This window comes from Pteropus vampyrus, unplaced genomic scaffold (genome assembly GCF_000151845.1).
Source record: "Pteropus vampyrus isolate Shadow unplaced genomic scaffold, Pvam_2.0 Scaffold333, whole genome shotgun sequence".
Classification (NCBI taxonomy): domain Eukaryota; kingdom Metazoa; phylum Chordata; class Mammalia; order Chiroptera; family Pteropodidae; genus Pteropus; species Pteropus vampyrus.
This window is the reverse complement of record NW_011889114.1, coordinates 563,239-578,932: the sequence shown is the minus strand read 5'-3', so window position 1 is coordinate 578,932 and position 15,694 is coordinate 563,239. Positions and strand designations below refer to the sequence as shown.

Genomic DNA, 15,694 nt, shown 5'->3' with positions numbered 1-15,694 from the left:
TCTAACATGGAGGCCCTCCCTGCACCTCCAGGAGTTCCTTGTGAGGATTCTGGGGTGACCGGAGAGAGGAATTCACAGCCAGGGGCCGAAGTTAGAGATAAGAAGGGCAGCACATCTGCCGGCCACTCACCGCCTCGGTGTAGCTGTCCACGTTCTGCTCCTCGTGGGCTTCTAGCAACTTCTGTAAGAAAATGGCAGGCAGGCGTCAGAGGCCCCGGCAGACCTGGGGCCTGGCCTGGATTAGATCTATACACACTCTCTCTGGGTGGGTGAAAGATGGCGGGGGCACAGGGGGCGCGGAGTCCCATGCTGGATGAAGGAAAGGGCCTTCTTCCAATCCTGCCAGTGTCGGCAGCGGCTCGCGAGCTCATGGATATGGGGTGTAGGTGTGTGTGTGTGTGTGTGTGTCCGTGTGTGTCCCTGCTCAGCCCTTACCAGCTGCTCCACTACTGCCTGTGTGTGTCTAGTTTCATCTAGAAAATGGAGACCCAAATGACAGGAGAGAAAATGAAATAAAAACAGAAAGACCCCTGAAACCACTACACACACGCCTTGGCGATCGCAGTAACCAGAGCCAAGCCCCCGAGCTCCGCCCCGCGTCCCAGCCACACGCCTCCGGCCGGCCTGGAGAGGGAGGGGGACAGGCCCCGGCACTCACTTTCATCAGCTTGTACTCCCGGGAGTCCGAGAAAGCCGGGAACAGGTCCTCATACTTCTGGACGGCAAGCTGAGCGTCGCGAGGGTGGATGGGAGGAAGGGGACAAGCTAATGACAGGGCTGCTGGAGCTGCGGGCCTGGCGGCCAAGGGGATCTGCGCGTGGCCCAGGCCCTGAGTCAGCTCTCGCGCCCCTCCCCCAGCCTCCAGTGTCACCTGGCTCTGTGCCTGGTGTCACCTCCGTGGAGCTGAGCTCAGCGAGAGCCTGGCTACAGAGACAGCTGGGGGCGAGGGAGGCGGGAGGAGGCCCTTTCAGGCTAGAGCTCAGTGCTGCTTCCTGCACCTGGCCCGGCCAGGATAGGGGACAAGTGACAACTGCCTCGTCCAAGTACACCCCACATGCCAGGCCTGGTATTGGGCCCTTCTCACTTTCAGCCACCATGAGGACCTAGGGAGGGCCGAATGATGGTGACCCCCCCAATCTGACACTGGGAAAACACCCAGAGAGGGCAGTGGGCCATGGTGGGCCCGGGGCAAGCTGGGGTGCCGGGGCGCAGGGCTGTGGCAGCCTGCTCTCGCCCCTCCTGGGAAGCAGGGCTGGGTGGGGACATGAATGTCCAGGAGGCTGTGGGCAGTGCAGCGGGACCCCAGGAAATCCGGCCACTCCCTGGCCGTTCCCCGCCCCTCACCCAGCACCCGCCCCGCTCCTGCCAGGGAGCCCTGACGATGGGCGGCGGGGCATGCAGCCTATGGGTCCCCCTGTGACACTGGGGGTCGGAGGCCCGGGCTCCGGGCTGGCTCACTAGCTACGTGGCCTTGGACAAGAGACTCTGGGCTCAGTCTCGGTGTCTTCATCTGGAAAACGGTGACAGTGGCGCTAACCTCACAGGTGCAGTGAAGACTCATGCTGTGCTCTGACCAGAGAGAGAGCTTGGCCCACAATGAGCCAGGAGTCGGAGACTCGAATGCCATGAGGCGGGGCAGGTGACATCAGGGACAGAAGCGCAGCAGCGAGAGCAAGTGTTTCCTGACCAAGGCCAACTGTCAGGGGCCAGACGTGAGGGAGGGGCTCGCCCCTGCCGAGGGCCTGCGGGGGGACCTGGCCTCCTGACAGTGGCCCTAGCGTTCCAGGTGCAGTCACCAGGCGCGTAGGGCACGGTCTGGGCCGGCTCACCTTGGCGTTGAGCATGTCGATGCAGAAGTGGCAGAGGGCGGCCTTGAAGAAGTAGTCCTTGGCGCTGTACTTGAGCAGAGGGCTGTCCATGGCGTTGGTCCCCACCTGCGGGCATGTGGAGGCGGCACTGTGAGTTCACGGCGGCCAGCCAGAGGGCCAAGGCCACCTGGGGGTCAGCCGGGAGCCGGGTCTGTGCCCCAGGTGAAGCCCTGCTAAGCCGGGACTCCAGGGGCAGAGGGGCCAGGGACCAGCCCGGGGAGTCAGCAACTGGAGTGTGAGGGACCAAGGAGCCTCACAGGGCGTGATGGGGGGTGGGGGCTGTCGCCACAGAGCCAGCTGTCTGTGGGCCTCCTGAGGCGCCCAAGACGATGGGAAGAGGCGGCTCCACTGTCAGGCCCGACAGGAGGCTGGCACGTTGCGGGCAGAGGGGTGGCGGGCTGCAGGAACATGAGAGGCGGGGCCCACCCCTCTCTCCTCCCAGGCCAGCTGCTGCCTTTCTCCTGGCCAGCTGAGCCCACCGGGACAGCCTGGGCGCCACCCAGCGCTCCCCACACAGCAGAGGAGCACCTGCGCAGCCACGTGACACCCCCTCCCACCACGGGAGAGGAGCCCTGTTCCCTGACCCCCTTCCTGCGGGCTCCTCACTGCCTCCCGCCACCCCAGGCTGTGGAGATTCTTCCCATCCCTTCCCTGCCTCTGGACGTTCCGAGTCAGCCTCCCTCTGGGGTCACTCAGGAAGCTCCCTGTGAGGACCGTGAGATGGCTGGTGGGGACAGGGCGGTCACACCACATGGGGTGGTGGGTGGAGAAAGCATTTAGCCACGTGAGTATGGGGCGAGGGGGCGGGGATGGCAGGGTGGCAGATGGGAAGGGGACAGGGCGCCCCACCGGCCCCACCTGTTCGTAGATGTCGATGGCCTTCTGGTACTGCTCCAGCTGCGCGGCGTAGCCGGCCACCTTCAGCAGACACTTGTTGGCTGAGCTGCGTGGGCGGAGGGAGGGAGGTCAGAGCTCGGGTCGCAGGCATGCCAGGGGCTGGGCAGGCAGGGGCAGGGCCGGGCCCGGGTACCTGTTGGACTCCTCGCCTTTGTAGTAGTCTGCGGACTGCTCGTAGTGGGCGATGGCCTGGGGAGACACGGGACGGAGGGCAAGGAGGTGCCCATGCAGCGTCTGTCACCCGCAGGTCTGGACCCGCCTGGGACACAGCCGAAGCCGTTCATGCACGCTCTGCCAGCGCCCACGCCCCCTTCCTGGCGCTCAGACACGGGAGGACACGACAGAGGGAGGCGCCCCGGTCCCACAGGACTGGCTGCTGCAGCCAGGCAGGGCCCGACTGCCACTCACCTTCTCAATGTCCACCAGCTCCGTCTCGTAGATCTCGGCGATGGAGACGTGGTGCTTGGCAGCGATCGTGAATCGGCCCTGGGTGGGGTGTGAGGAGGGGCCGGCTGTGACCAGCACCCCAGCCCAGTGCCTGGGGCGATGGCTCCCTGCCCCAGCTGCACCTGAGGTGAGGTGTGCGGGAGAGGGTGCCGAGAGGCAAAGGGTGCAGGGCTTAAAGGGGAGGCTCTGGGGTGAGAGGCCCCGGGTTGAGGGCGGCCCCAGCTGGGGGACCCCGGGCAAGAAGCTCCACACCCGCCTTTGTGTCCGTCCTGGCTGCGGCACAGAGGTCCCCGGCCTGAGGGAGCATTTGAGAGATGGTCCCGAGAGGCCATGGAAAGACCAGCCCAGAGTCCTGGTACGAGCTCTGGAGAAACCAGAGTTTAGGGCCCAAACATCCCCACTGCCCAAAGGACAGCCTCCCCCACCACCAGGCAGCATGGCCATGGAGGTGGCCCTTCTCACAGGCCGCCCTCCGTCCTCCAGCCTCCCGCAGCAGCATCCTGTTTGATTACCAGCTCCCAGAGTTTTCCCCAAGGAGGCCTCCAGCTCCCAGGGGGCTAAGCGCCTTCCACCTGGCTGTCCTGTGGGGGCCAGGTCTTGGACTCAGCCAGGCCTAGTTTTGGTCTCAGCGACTCCTGTTTGTAAGTGTGTGTCCCTGAGAGTCACATCACTTGTCTGGTCCCCCTGTCCTGACTGTCAAACGAGCTAACGACGGCACCCCCGTCACAGGACTGAGGTAGAAGGAAGCCAGTCGCCCAGTGTCTGGGTCAGTCAATGGCAGCTACTGTCACTGTAATACTGTGGCATCCCCACGGGCCGGCAGGGGACAAGACCCCATTTCCGCTGGGGGAAAGGTCTGACAGACAGAGGTGGGGTGTGAAGAGGCAAAAAGTGGAGTCCACAGGAGCCTGGGCCTGGCTTCGGTCCCGGTCCAGCTCCCTGGCCTTGGGCTGGCAGCCGCCTCTGGGCCGTGCCCATCTAGGGGGATCTCCCTGCGGTGCTGCCACCCAGCCCTCTGGCTGCTGTGAGCTGGTAATCCAATGGGATGCTGGTGGAGCAAGAGGGGGCCTTAAGGACAGAGCGCCTAGGATGCTAGGGAAGAGGAGGAGCAAATGTGACCCCAGACACTGTAACTCTCATAAATGAAGAAGACCATGGCCCTCGCGGAGGCCGGAGGCAGAACCGGGGCAGGGGTGTCTGTGACGCGCTGGATGCTGCCACCGGGAGCCAGGGTGGTGGGAAGCTAGGTGAGGACCCAGCCAGCCCGGCCCGGCCCAGGTGACCAAACTCCCCCGCTCCCGTCCCCCACCTGCTCTCGGTGCTGGAGGGGGGGGAGGTGAGGCGGGGGCGACGCATGGCCAGGAGGGGGAAGCGCGCACGCGTGACCCTCACTTACCATGTCCGTGTAGATCTCGATCGCTCTCATCAAACAGTTAATGGCCTCTGGGGAGAGGAAAAGGGAGGCAGGGAGAAATGAGACAGCGAAGGCATTCTGATTCTGGCAGAAGCTGGGAGAGGGTGCTGTGGGCTGCCTGCAGACATCAGTACAGCTCTCCAGGTTGCCAGGGTTACTGGGAGAGAAGGTGAAGGAATCCCTGAGCCCAGGAAACCTGGTCAGACTGATTCATTCTGCAGACTGACTTGCTGGGCACATGCTTCAGCGCGGAGCTGGCTGCCCTCTCCCTCCAGCTGCCACAGTGCCACCACCTCCCCGGGAACCCCAGCGACAGGACACGGCCAGTGCCAGGTCAGGCTGATGGCCAGACTCCCATGCATGTTTTGAGCCAGACTTTCCAGGCCCCGACCCTCCAGGATGGAGATGCCCGGAAAGGTGCAGCCGGAGGCGGCCAAGCCCGATGCCTGCGAGGCGCCCGGGCTGGGCCACCCTTCCACTGCAGGACATGGATCAGCCACGTTCCCCGCACCTGTCTGGCCTCCGTCCGTGGCGGGAGGAGGCTGGCAGCTGGGACTCCGAGGCCCTATCCCTCTCTTGTCCCCGTCTCGGCATTCGGCGGAGCCCTCTGCCCTTCCTAACCTGGCGGCAATACCCGCTGGCTCCTCGAACCGCGGGTCTCGTCAGCGAAACAGACATGCCGGGTGGTACCGACGCGGGGACCTGGGCTCCCTTTGTCGTACTACCTCTTTCAAGATTTTAAATTTGGGAATGGCTTTTTTCTTTCGACAAGATATTTGGAGAAGAGAGAAGCATGAGTGGGAGGCATTTTCTAGCAGACAGAGATGAGATTTCGGATGGATTTTTTTTTTTTAACACCGTTTCAACCGATCTCAGTGGGAAAGGGTGTAGGGGAGGTGGAGGGGGCCTTAAGGACAGAGCGCCTAGACAGACCCCAGGATGAGGGTCTGAGCTGGGCCGAGGCTGCAGTCCAAGGCACTCGGGAGGCTCCTGGTCTGCAGCCAGGGTGTCCATAGTCAGCCAGGCCCACGGGGACGAGAGGCCACGGAGAAGTTCAAGGCCTGACACCTGCTCTCAAGGGGCTTATGGTCTTACTGCCTAGGCAGACACCTGACAGAGGCGCTTAGCTCTGGGTTAGGCTTTTGCAGAGCCCACAAGCCCTATTAAATTTAAATAAAAATGTGTGTCTGGCAGCACTATCCTGGGGGTGAGGGGATCTAGAGGCTTTGTCCAATGCTGAAAGGCCGCTGGGGACCCCAAAAAGATTTGGAAGATGTACATCGTGCGGTCAGGGTACTGAGGTTGACGGCTGGAGGCCTGAGGCAGTAGGGACCGGGAAAAGGAGGCAAAAGGCGGGCAGAAGAACACAACGAAGATCACAGCCTGAAACGTAAGTGTGACTTTCACACACACACACGTGCACACGCACGCTCACGCACGCACATGCTCACCGCGCGCGTTCTGTAACCGAGCGTTTCTAGACGTGGCGGCTGAGCTAGCACCTGGGTGCAACGCAGGCTGTGGCATCGTGACGAGGACAAGAAGGGGCAGGCGCCTGGGCCGCAGCGAGTGGACTCCGCACACCCCACCCCCGGGGCCCTCTGAGACGCTCTCCCTCCTTTCCCGAGCCAGCCCTGGGGATCCCGCAGGGCTCCTGCAGGCAGAGGCGGCAGCAGGGAGGGGGAGAGGCGGGACGTCCCCACAGTGGGACAGGACGCCCCGCAGGGAAGGAAGCTACTCCCTGGGCCGCAATGTGATTCACAGGGTTAAATCCCCTTTACGCCACCACTGCGCTCGGGGACAGCTGTCCCTGAAGCAGCAGGCTGCCGACAGATAAGCCCCTAACACTGGCCACAACTGGCTTATCTTGTCCAGTCACAAGGACCCCCAGGATGAGTGGCCAGTGCACTCCTGGAGGAGAAAAGCAAAACTCACCCCACCTGCCCCCGCCCCCATCCATCCACAGAAAGCTGGAGCCAAAAAGGGACTCTGGGAACGATCTGGCCCAGGATGCCGGAAGGGGGGCTGAGGCCCAGGGAGGGGAAGGAGCTGGCTCACGAGACAGCCTGCAACCCAGGGCCCGCTAGCCACCCCTGGACTCCAGCCGCCTCCCTCCCCCCTCCCACCCCCTCCCATCTGCTGCTGTGGTCCCGCCCCCATCTCGACCGACTTGCCCATCTCTTTGGTAAAATGGGCAAACTGCAGAACCCTGCAGGAAGTGGCACGGATTAAAGGCAGATGCCACGGGCATGGTACACAGTAGACAACCAGTAAATGGCAGTGGGGGGGGTGGGTGTGAAGGGGAGGGCACCTCCCTGCCCTGGACGCACAGCACACATGCACCCCTAGGCCCAGCGATCGGGCGGGCAGGTAAAGAGGCCTCCCCGGCCTGAGACCACCCAGGGAGGCTGATAGTGGCTGAGAAGCTGAGAACTGCTGTGGCTGTGGGCATCGCCTTCCCTCCCTACCCCGCAGCCACCAAGGCGGCAGGAAGCCACCCCTCGCCCGCACTGAGGGCAGACTCCGCAGAGGGAGTGATGACAGGGACCAAATCTTTTCCTTCTGCCCCGGGCGGCTCTGGCAGGCTCTGGGCACAGGCTTGGCACCAGCTGCCTGTGGAAGTGAGGCCCTTCCGGGGCTCCTGCAGGAAATGCTGACGTGGGCCAGAGACTTGGAGGCAGGTGAGGTGGTCAGCCGGCACCCGCTTGGGGAAACTGGGCCAGGGTCCAGATCGGCCTTCTAGCTGTTTCACAAGGCCTTTGGCCAAGGGGTGGAGGCTGGGAGTCCAGGCCAGGCCGCACTGGATGGGAGCCACGGCTGCCCCTGCCGGATAATCGGCACACGCAGATGCTGCCCTGGGCACGCTGCCTCCTCACACATGCTCTCTGTCAGACCAGGAAATGGAGATCCGACACATCAAGGGACCTGCCGGAGGTCACAGGAGAGCAGGCTGCTCCTCCAAGGCCACACTGAGACACATATTGCCGCCACAGACCTCTGTGAAGCTGGACTTGGCCCCAGAAGCTGGACTTGCCCGCCCTGCCCAGCACCAGGCTCCCATGTTTGGGCTCCGGCCAAGGCGCCCGCTCTTGGTTCTGCCCAAATTAGGCTGTCCTCTGCTCCACTGCCCCTCCTGTTCCCCTGTGAGGTTCCCCCACCTCGGATCCCACCCCTACCCCGCCTCAGCTCCCTGCACAGTGAACCGGACTGGCTGATCCCTGGAGAAAGGAAGTCGGCCTCCGTGCCCCACAGGGGACTGTCAGGTCACCTGACCAGTGTTTTCCCATCGCCTAGGAAGCTTCTGCCACCCTCTGTGCTTCCCTAAGGCCAGGCCCCAGGCCACACCCAACACACACCCTGCAGAGACTCGCTGAGAGCAGAGAAAACTCAGATCAAAAGCCAAGGAAGGACATGACACCACAGTGCCAGGTGGGGCCCGACCAGAGCAACCGGCTCTGTGCACATGTCACAGGCCCGGCACTCAACTCCTGGCCCAGAAACAAGTCCTTCCGGGCACTCAGGAGCAGCAGCACTCCAGATCAACCAGTTCCCCAGGGGGCAGAAGGAAGGCCGGGAGCAGGTGGTGGCGGGTGGGGGGACCTCCGTGGGGGATGCAGAGACTTCACTGAAAACAAACCCAGGGTTGCCTGGGTCATCAGCACATCACCCACACGGCCCAGCACTCAGCTCTGTGCAGGGAGTGACAATGGCCCACCCAGTCACAAGGTCTCCCCTCAGGTTCTTGTGAGGCCTGAGCCCACCATGTGACCACTTAGGCCAACACCTGTGAGACACTCAGTGGCAGAGAACAACTGGTCAAGTCTGGGGTCACAGAAAAGCTACCTGGTCTACACAGAGATCAAATCCCAGAGCCAAATGTCCCCGACAGTAATAACTGACCTGCCAGCCCTCATGCACCTGCGCAGACGCCTCCCCGCACTGGGCCAAGTGTCCCCTTGTGGGCATGACAGGCTTTTATTCCAAGATCGGGCATCCTTAAAAAAGAAACCATGTCTTTCCCATTCTTATTAGAGTGACGATTGATGGTCATAAAAAAAAGTCTTTGCTTGCTAAAATGAAACGTTAGTAACCCCTGCCTGGCACCGAGATTTAGAAAGTAAATGAAAATTCCAGCCCCGGGAAACCGAAAGCCTGGTGCCGTGGGCCTGTGCTTCCGTTTCTGGATGAGCCCAGAGGAACAAAACGGTTTCCTCAGGACAAGTTAGTCTCAAGCAGGACTCTTGTCCCCAACATAGTCTCACTGGAAGAAACGTGTTCTCTGGCAGCTATATTTCAAGCTTCGTCCCTCCCCTCACCCCACCCCCCCACCCGGGGTGGGGGTAGGGGGAGGGAAGCCAGGTTAGAATAACTTCCTCTCCTTCTTCGGCAGTTACTCCTACCTGGCTGGTCCCAGAAGCCCTCCCACCCGCTTCTGCATGTTAATTCTGACAGCAGAACAGATTTTCCTCTCCCCGTGGCATGCGGTGGGTCTGAAATGTAACACCCACTCCCAAATGCTCCCAGGCTTCGGGGAGGGGAGCCGTCAGCTGCACACACAAGCAGAACGGGGAGGCGGAGGCTTGGAGCAGGATGCAAATGCCAACCGGAAGGGAGCCAATTCTGAAATTAAAGCATGACAGCCTCCTTGCTGGCCTATCGCCTGTCGGCCCCTGGAGAAAACCCAGGACTTCGTTGGACAGTGCTCCGCGGGGGCTCTGGGCAGCCAGCTCCAGTGGCCCAGTGGCCCGCATGCCCTCACCTTGGGGGTCGGCTTTCTTGAAGGCGTTGCCGGCGTCCACAAAGCAGGTGGCCGCGTCGTGCTTGCTCTGGAGCTGCAGGTGCAGCTGGGCTGCCTGGCAGAAGGCGTTTCCGGCAGCTGGAAGAGAAGAGCGATTCTGGCCTGAGCAGGGCGCCATGCTTTGTAAGCCACGGACACTGTCCTTCCCGGGAGGTGCTGGGGCTCTCGAGAATTCGGAGAGTCCCCAAGAGACTGGCCTAGACCTCAGGTGCCACGCCAGCCACGAGGCACGAGGGGTGGGGGCACATTCTGGGTCTGCTCCCTGCAGGATCTTCACGTCCAGATAGGAAAACAGGACATGGACACCGAGAACCTGAGTATGCGAGGACAAGTGCCCGTGCGCGGGGGGCAATGGTGGCCACGCCTGAAGTCTAGTCTGTTCCGTGCTCAGCTGCGTGCTGTCACCTTCCATGGGCCCCAGCCATTCTGTTCATGTGTCTCAAATCCTAAACTTGCAGGGGACGATGAAATCTCTTGTCCTCCCGGGGTGGGGACTGTGCCAACGGGAGCTCCTCGGCCACCTGTTCTGAGGCGACTTTCCTACATTCTCCTCCAGCTGACTCTGAAAATCACTGGCTTCCTGAGCCGGAAGAGGACGAGAGGGCCTGGCCCCAAACCTGCAACTTCAGAGCCTCAGGACAGACTACGGGTTTTCCCTGCGTAGGATTTATTATTTTCAAAGCCTCCAAACTTAAATGCAAAATTTCCAGAAAAAGTAATATCATTTGGGAAAAAATTTTTAAAAAGGGGCCTAGGACTTTAGTTTGAATAGGTGGGGGGTGGTTTACAAATTTTAGGGGGAAAGCAACATCTATGTAATTGAAAAACAAGGATTCTTTCTTTTACGACCCTTTCTAAGCTTGGGTACATAAACGTACACACAGCATCCGGGCCGCTGCACAGCATACTCTGTGAAAGCTCACACGCCCTCGGAAAAGACGACTCTCGATTTTACCCTGGGCTTCTACACTCCTCCGTAGTCCCGTCCCGGGTTTCATCTCCTTCTTGGTCAGAAAGTTCTCGTCTGGGTTCCAAACTGTGTCTTTGCTTAATTTCCCTGATCCAATTTCGCTGACGCTGGCAGTCGGATTATGAAGTCACGCCCAGAGGGCTCCGCGTGCCCGCTTTTCAAACCTCTCCCCGGGCCCTCGGGCAGCTCTGGGACAGAGCTCCGGCTTTCCGCCTCGGGGAGCCCCTCCCTGCCACCCGCCTCTCTGTCGCTGACGCCAGCCAAGCTCCAGCCTTGGGGGCGTATATGACCACAACTGTGGGCCAAGTCAGAAGCCTTGTGAATTAGATGACACTCCGCCACCAACACAGGCTGTGTCTCAGGAGGCGTGGGACGCGGGTGACCTCTCCCGGATGGAGGCCACTCTGGCAGTGGGGGACACTGTGCCACCACAGTGCTGACTGCCCTCATGGCGATGCCCGACCTCCGTGAACCCAGCTACGGCCCCTCGGAGGCAAGTGCTGAGGAGGATATGGATTGGGAGAGGCCAAGTAACTTCCCCAGGGTCACGTGGCCAGCCGGAGCTGTGACACAAACTCGTTACTCTGGCTCCAAAGGTCATGAAGCGACACAGGGGCAGATTAAATACTCAGGCTTTGGAGTCAGAGCTGTGGTTTCTGAATCTGTCCTGTCACTTCCCAGCTGTGGCACCTGGGGCAAAGGGCGGAGCCAAAGCCTGTTTTTGAATCGATACAATAGGAAAATTAACAAATGGCACTGACCGCCAGGGGGTCGCTGTGCTGCGTCAACTAACGCACGCATGCCTGGTGTTTACCCCAGCCTGGCGTTTACCCCAGCGCTCAAGAAACGGTGGCTGTGACAGCCGTTATCACTGGGACCACCTGAATGTCCCCCAGCGCAGAATTCAGACTCTGATGGAGACACTCGGGAAGTTTCTGGAGACATCTGAAGTTCTGAATTTAAAGGGAAACCCCTCAAAAGAGCTCATCGACCCACGTGGGGTCTGTTCACTAATCCGTGTATCCTCATCCTTTGGGTCCTCCCTCCAAAGCCCTGTGATCCAAGCTGCAGAATAACCCAGTGGGCCCAAAATGATCAGACGGCAGGACGATGCTAGAGACGGCGTCAAAAGAGAGGGGGCTGCCGGGCCTCGGGGGCAGGAAGCCGAGGGAAGAGGGGCAAGGAACGCTGGGCGGACCCGGCAGAGACCACGTACCACTCCAGTTCTTGGCCATTTTGAACATGTTTGCTGCTCGGGCGTAGATTTCACATGCTTCCTCTATTTTGGACGAGCCACTGAAGGGGAAACAAAAGGAGAAGTAAGAATGAGGGGACGATCCAGTCTGGTAGCGAGGGGAAGGCAGGCGGGGGCAGTGGCCGTGTGCCCCTGTGCCGCCGGGCCGCACGAGTTCCCTGAGAAGTCAGCCTCCTGACCAGCCGCAGCCCAGGCCACTGCTCTGACTCAAGAGACACCCGGTCGGCGGCCCCCACCCCCTTCACACCAAGGTGGCCTGGGCCCTCCTGGGGGTGACCTCCCCACTGAGCCCTGGCTGCAGCCCTGCCTTTGACAGCTGCCCCCAGGCTCCCTATAAGTCCCCTCCCCGCAAGCCCCAGCCTGCAAAGCATCCTGGGGGAAAAGCCCAGCTTTGCACGCCTCGCCCCCTCCCCAGCGCCTTAATCCTGTGCCCGGCACACTGCGGGTGTTCAGTGAAGACTTCTCAACCCTCAGAGTGTGTCGTTACCAATCCGGGACCAGCACAACATATGCATGACAGAGATGCATGGAGAAACACTGTTTTAAAATGTGTATACAAAGTTCCCGTTTGTATTAAGACAGGATAAAAAAAAAAATAACCCGAGAAGGGAAACATACCTACCCGTTTACATAAAATTTCTGGAAAACCACACAAAAAACTAGTTGCAGCACTTCTAAGGTGGGGGCTGTGGAACTGGGGGCCAGGGGGGTAAGAGAGACTGACACCCCCCATCTGTACTGTCTGATATTTTTAAATCACCTGCACATTACATCTATCCAAGAAAAGAAATACACATATTTTAAATATTAGGATTTACATTGGGTGCCGTGGTCCAGCGATGAATTACACTTCTAGCGACCTATCCTCAGAAACGAATCCGAAAGCTACGAGGATGCTCAGCACAGCGTTGTTTAAAATGGGAAAACAACTCACAGAAAACTTTCGTGCAACTGCAGGGGCCTGGGAGATACGGGGCAGCACGTTTTAAAAAAATAAAGAGCGCTGTGTTTGGACAGCCTTCCCCGGGCTCACTGGCATCGGAACCTCACCCTGCCCTGGACCTCCTCCAGAACCAGTCCCGCAAGTCCTTCCCCCTCTAGGAACCCATCCCCGCTCAGCACGCCAGGTCTGCGGTTTCTGTGACTGCTCACACCCCCACTGCCCACGAAACAGCAGAATAAAACCCCCACGCTCACGAGTCCCCTGAATGGAGCCTGGATTCTCTCTTCACTGACACCAACTGTTTTGTTTCGAAACAGGAGAAAAGGGGGCATTTTCCAATCAAAAGCCACACGAGTCACCTTCCTTCACTGTCCCACCCCTCACCCCTGTGTCAACTGGCCCTGGACATTCGCCAGGCCAGCTGCAGCCGGCAAGGGCTTCTAGTGCGACGTGGGGGGCTGTGTTGGGAGCACGCTAGCACTGTAGCCCACCTTGTCCGGTCCTTTGAATCACACGAGGGGCAGTTACAATAACCAAACCAGAGCCCGCAGCCACCGTCCCTGGAGATTTCACTCAGCGGGTCTGGGTGGGGCCTAGAACTGGGGTTTTTCATAATGGCCCAGATAATCTGGGGAGTCTGGGAGGGGAAAAGCTGACCCAGACCAATGGCTTGGAAAACAGCCACCAGTGACCTGTCCCAGGTCAGGTGACGTCCGTAGCCGGGGCTGGAAGCCTGGCCCGAACCTGAACCATAGCAGTGGGGTGCTCTTCAGGTGAGAGGTCCACCCTCCGCCTGTGGGGCTGTGCGGACAGTGTCTCCGCGACCCTCTGCCAGCCCAGGAAGTGGCTCTGAGCGGTGTGCTCTTCCCGCAATCACCCCTAGGCCGCCCCCCAGCTGGCGCCACACTGCTGGGGCCTAAGACTCTGCTTGGAGAGCTGCAGCACCCATCCCTGGCTAAGGGTCCCTTGGGGCCAGGCTGCAATGCCCCACCCCTGCCCATTTTCTATGGAATGTTCTCTGACACTATGAGCTCGTATACTAAAATCACAGGTCTGCCCACCCATGGACCCCCCAGTATGTCCTTCCTTTGTGGTGTAATCAAGTTCTATCCAGACCTAGACATTCTCTAAAAAGCCTCAGGCTCCTGGATGGGCAGAAGTGGCCCGTCCCACAGAGAGGCCCAAAGCCGGGTGACCAACGATGAGCAGAGCCAGCACCAGCTGGTTTGTTTCAGCTCAGGGGACAGAGTGGACACAGAACACAAAGCCTATCAGCTGCCGGGCTGAAACTCATGATCCTGGACTAAGCTGGGCCAACCCTGCACTGGGTCACGGGGACCAGCTAGAGGGTGGGAAAGCCGGCGGGCTTACCGCGTGCCCTGGCCTCCAGCTTGCCCACTCTGGCCCCCGACACTCAGGGCCTGGCCACTTCCACGGGAGTGACAGAGGAATCCCTGAGTTCCATCCTCTTCCTTTAGAGATGGAGTCCCCAAAAGGGGAAAGTGACTTACCGAGAGTCACTGGCAGACCCTGAGGGAGAAGCTGTTCACATAGCCATTTATTCGACTGGGGAACAAACATCTGAGCATTTATGACGTGTCAGGCAGTGGACACGATAGCAGTAAACAAAAGGGAAGGACCTGGTCTTCGATAAACAGGAAATGAGCTAAACAATTTCAGAGAGATTAAGCACTGGAGGAACTGGGGGAGTAGGGAGGGCTCTGAATGGGCAGGTCAGACATGAGATTTGAGCTTAGTTCCCAATGATGGCTAAGGAGCCACCCACGAACAGAGGGAAGGGCATTCCACACAGCAGCACAGCACGTGCAAAGGCCCTGGGACAGAAGCACGGATGGCCAGCTCGAGGAGGGGACGCGGCGCAGGCTGTGGCGCAGGCAGCGGTGGGCGCCGAGGCTGGAGAGGCGGGCAGGGGCTCCCGTGCTGAGCGGAGAGCAGAGGAGGCTCGGGCCCTCCTCTAAGGTAGCCAAAGGGTTTCTGGCAGAGAACTGTGACCAGGACGCTCCCAGCTCTGCTGCGCCCCCAAGCTGAATCCCGCGGGAGGATTTCTCTCCTGAGTCAGGTCATGTCGCTCACCTAAGGACTCCACGATGAAACCGCACGCTCACTGAGGGCGAGAAACCAGGCCTTCTCCCTCTGCCCTCCGCACAGGATCCAGAAAAGCTAGCTGAGCCTGCCTCTTCTGGAGAGCCCAGGTGGCAGCAAAAGCGACAGCTGACCGTCCCTCCCCCGCTGACCTCCCCCCGCCACAAGCTGCCTGTGCTGGGCTCCTCCAGCCCGCGGCTGCCAGCCATCCTGGAACAGAGGGAGCTGGTCTGGGCCAGCCTGGTGCACGGCCGTCTATAATTACCCGCACCGCGTTGCCTCCTCCCCGCCAAGGCGGAGGACGCAGCCTCAGGTCTCCCAGGCGCAGCCACCAGCCTCCAGTGACTGCCATATGGAGCGGAGCGAGCATGCCAGGAGCGCACGGACGGCTGGTGGGACCCGGGCCAGGGGGTCTGCAGGGCCATCTCGGCTTCTTTCCCTCCTCCTCCCTCCCTGGGGTCCTTCCTGGCTCCCGCCAGCCCCCCACCCCCCAGCAGTTTCCTAAAGACCCTGAAAGGCAGGGCACGTGGGGTAACTCCCATTTTAGGCCCTCGACACTCCCTGTCCCTCCTGGACCTCAGTGGTGCCTCAGCCATCAGCCCTCGGTCCTCTCCTGAGACTTAAGGTCCCCGTCCTGGTTCTCTAGTCAGTGCACTGGGCAGGAGAAATGGGCCCAAGGACCGGTCCGCCCTTGCCTTCTCCCATAGGCTACGCCTCTCCGTTACTCTATGACGGGTGACGATGGCCCGCCAGGCACCCTGGCCAAAGGGGCCGGAGTTCCTCACCATAAGCCTTCCGTTCTTACGAAGGAATTCACAAGCACCTGCTCTTTCCAAAAGAGGAAGCTGGCTGGGGCTCAGAGGGGTCACGGGGCCTGTCCAAGCTCCCACTGCCAGGAAGTGGCAGAGCTCAGAGGGGACCTGGCCCTGGGGGTCCACCTTGCCTCTGCCTCGCTCAGAGATGTGGGAGGCCTCCTTCCCCGTGCGGAAACGAGGAGGC

At 60.5% G+C, this 15,694-nt stretch overlaps 1 protein-coding gene across 2 annotated transcripts in view; it reads right to left on the bottom strand.

Moving 5' to 3' along the window:
* Window positions 1-22: 22 nt before the first annotated feature.
* The window catches only part of NAPA (NSF attachment protein alpha), a 23,654-nt gene continuing 7,982 nt past the window's right edge, over window positions 23-15,694 (bottom strand). Inside the window, exons 2-10 of one of the 2 annotated variants that reach the window (XM_011378166.2) lie at window positions 11,611-11,690; window positions 9,386-9,502; window positions 4,609-4,655; window positions 3,174-3,251; window positions 2,899-2,954; window positions 2,727-2,811; window positions 1,830-1,934; window positions 659-727; window positions 23-181 (exon numbers count right to left, since the gene is read on the bottom strand). In XM_011378166.2, the coding sequence (XP_011376468.1) occupies window positions 92-181; window positions 659-727; window positions 1,830-1,934; window positions 2,727-2,811; window positions 2,899-2,954; window positions 3,174-3,251; window positions 4,609-4,655; window positions 9,386-9,502; window positions 11,611-11,690 (727 nt within the window). In that variant the 3' untranslated portion in view covers window positions 23-91. Of the gene's footprint in view, window positions 182-658; window positions 812-1,829; window positions 1,935-2,726; window positions 2,812-2,898; window positions 2,955-3,173; window positions 3,252-4,608; window positions 4,656-9,385; window positions 9,503-11,610; window positions 11,691-15,694 lie in introns of both variants that reach the window. The other variant, XM_023522135.1, reaches the window with a different exon arrangement.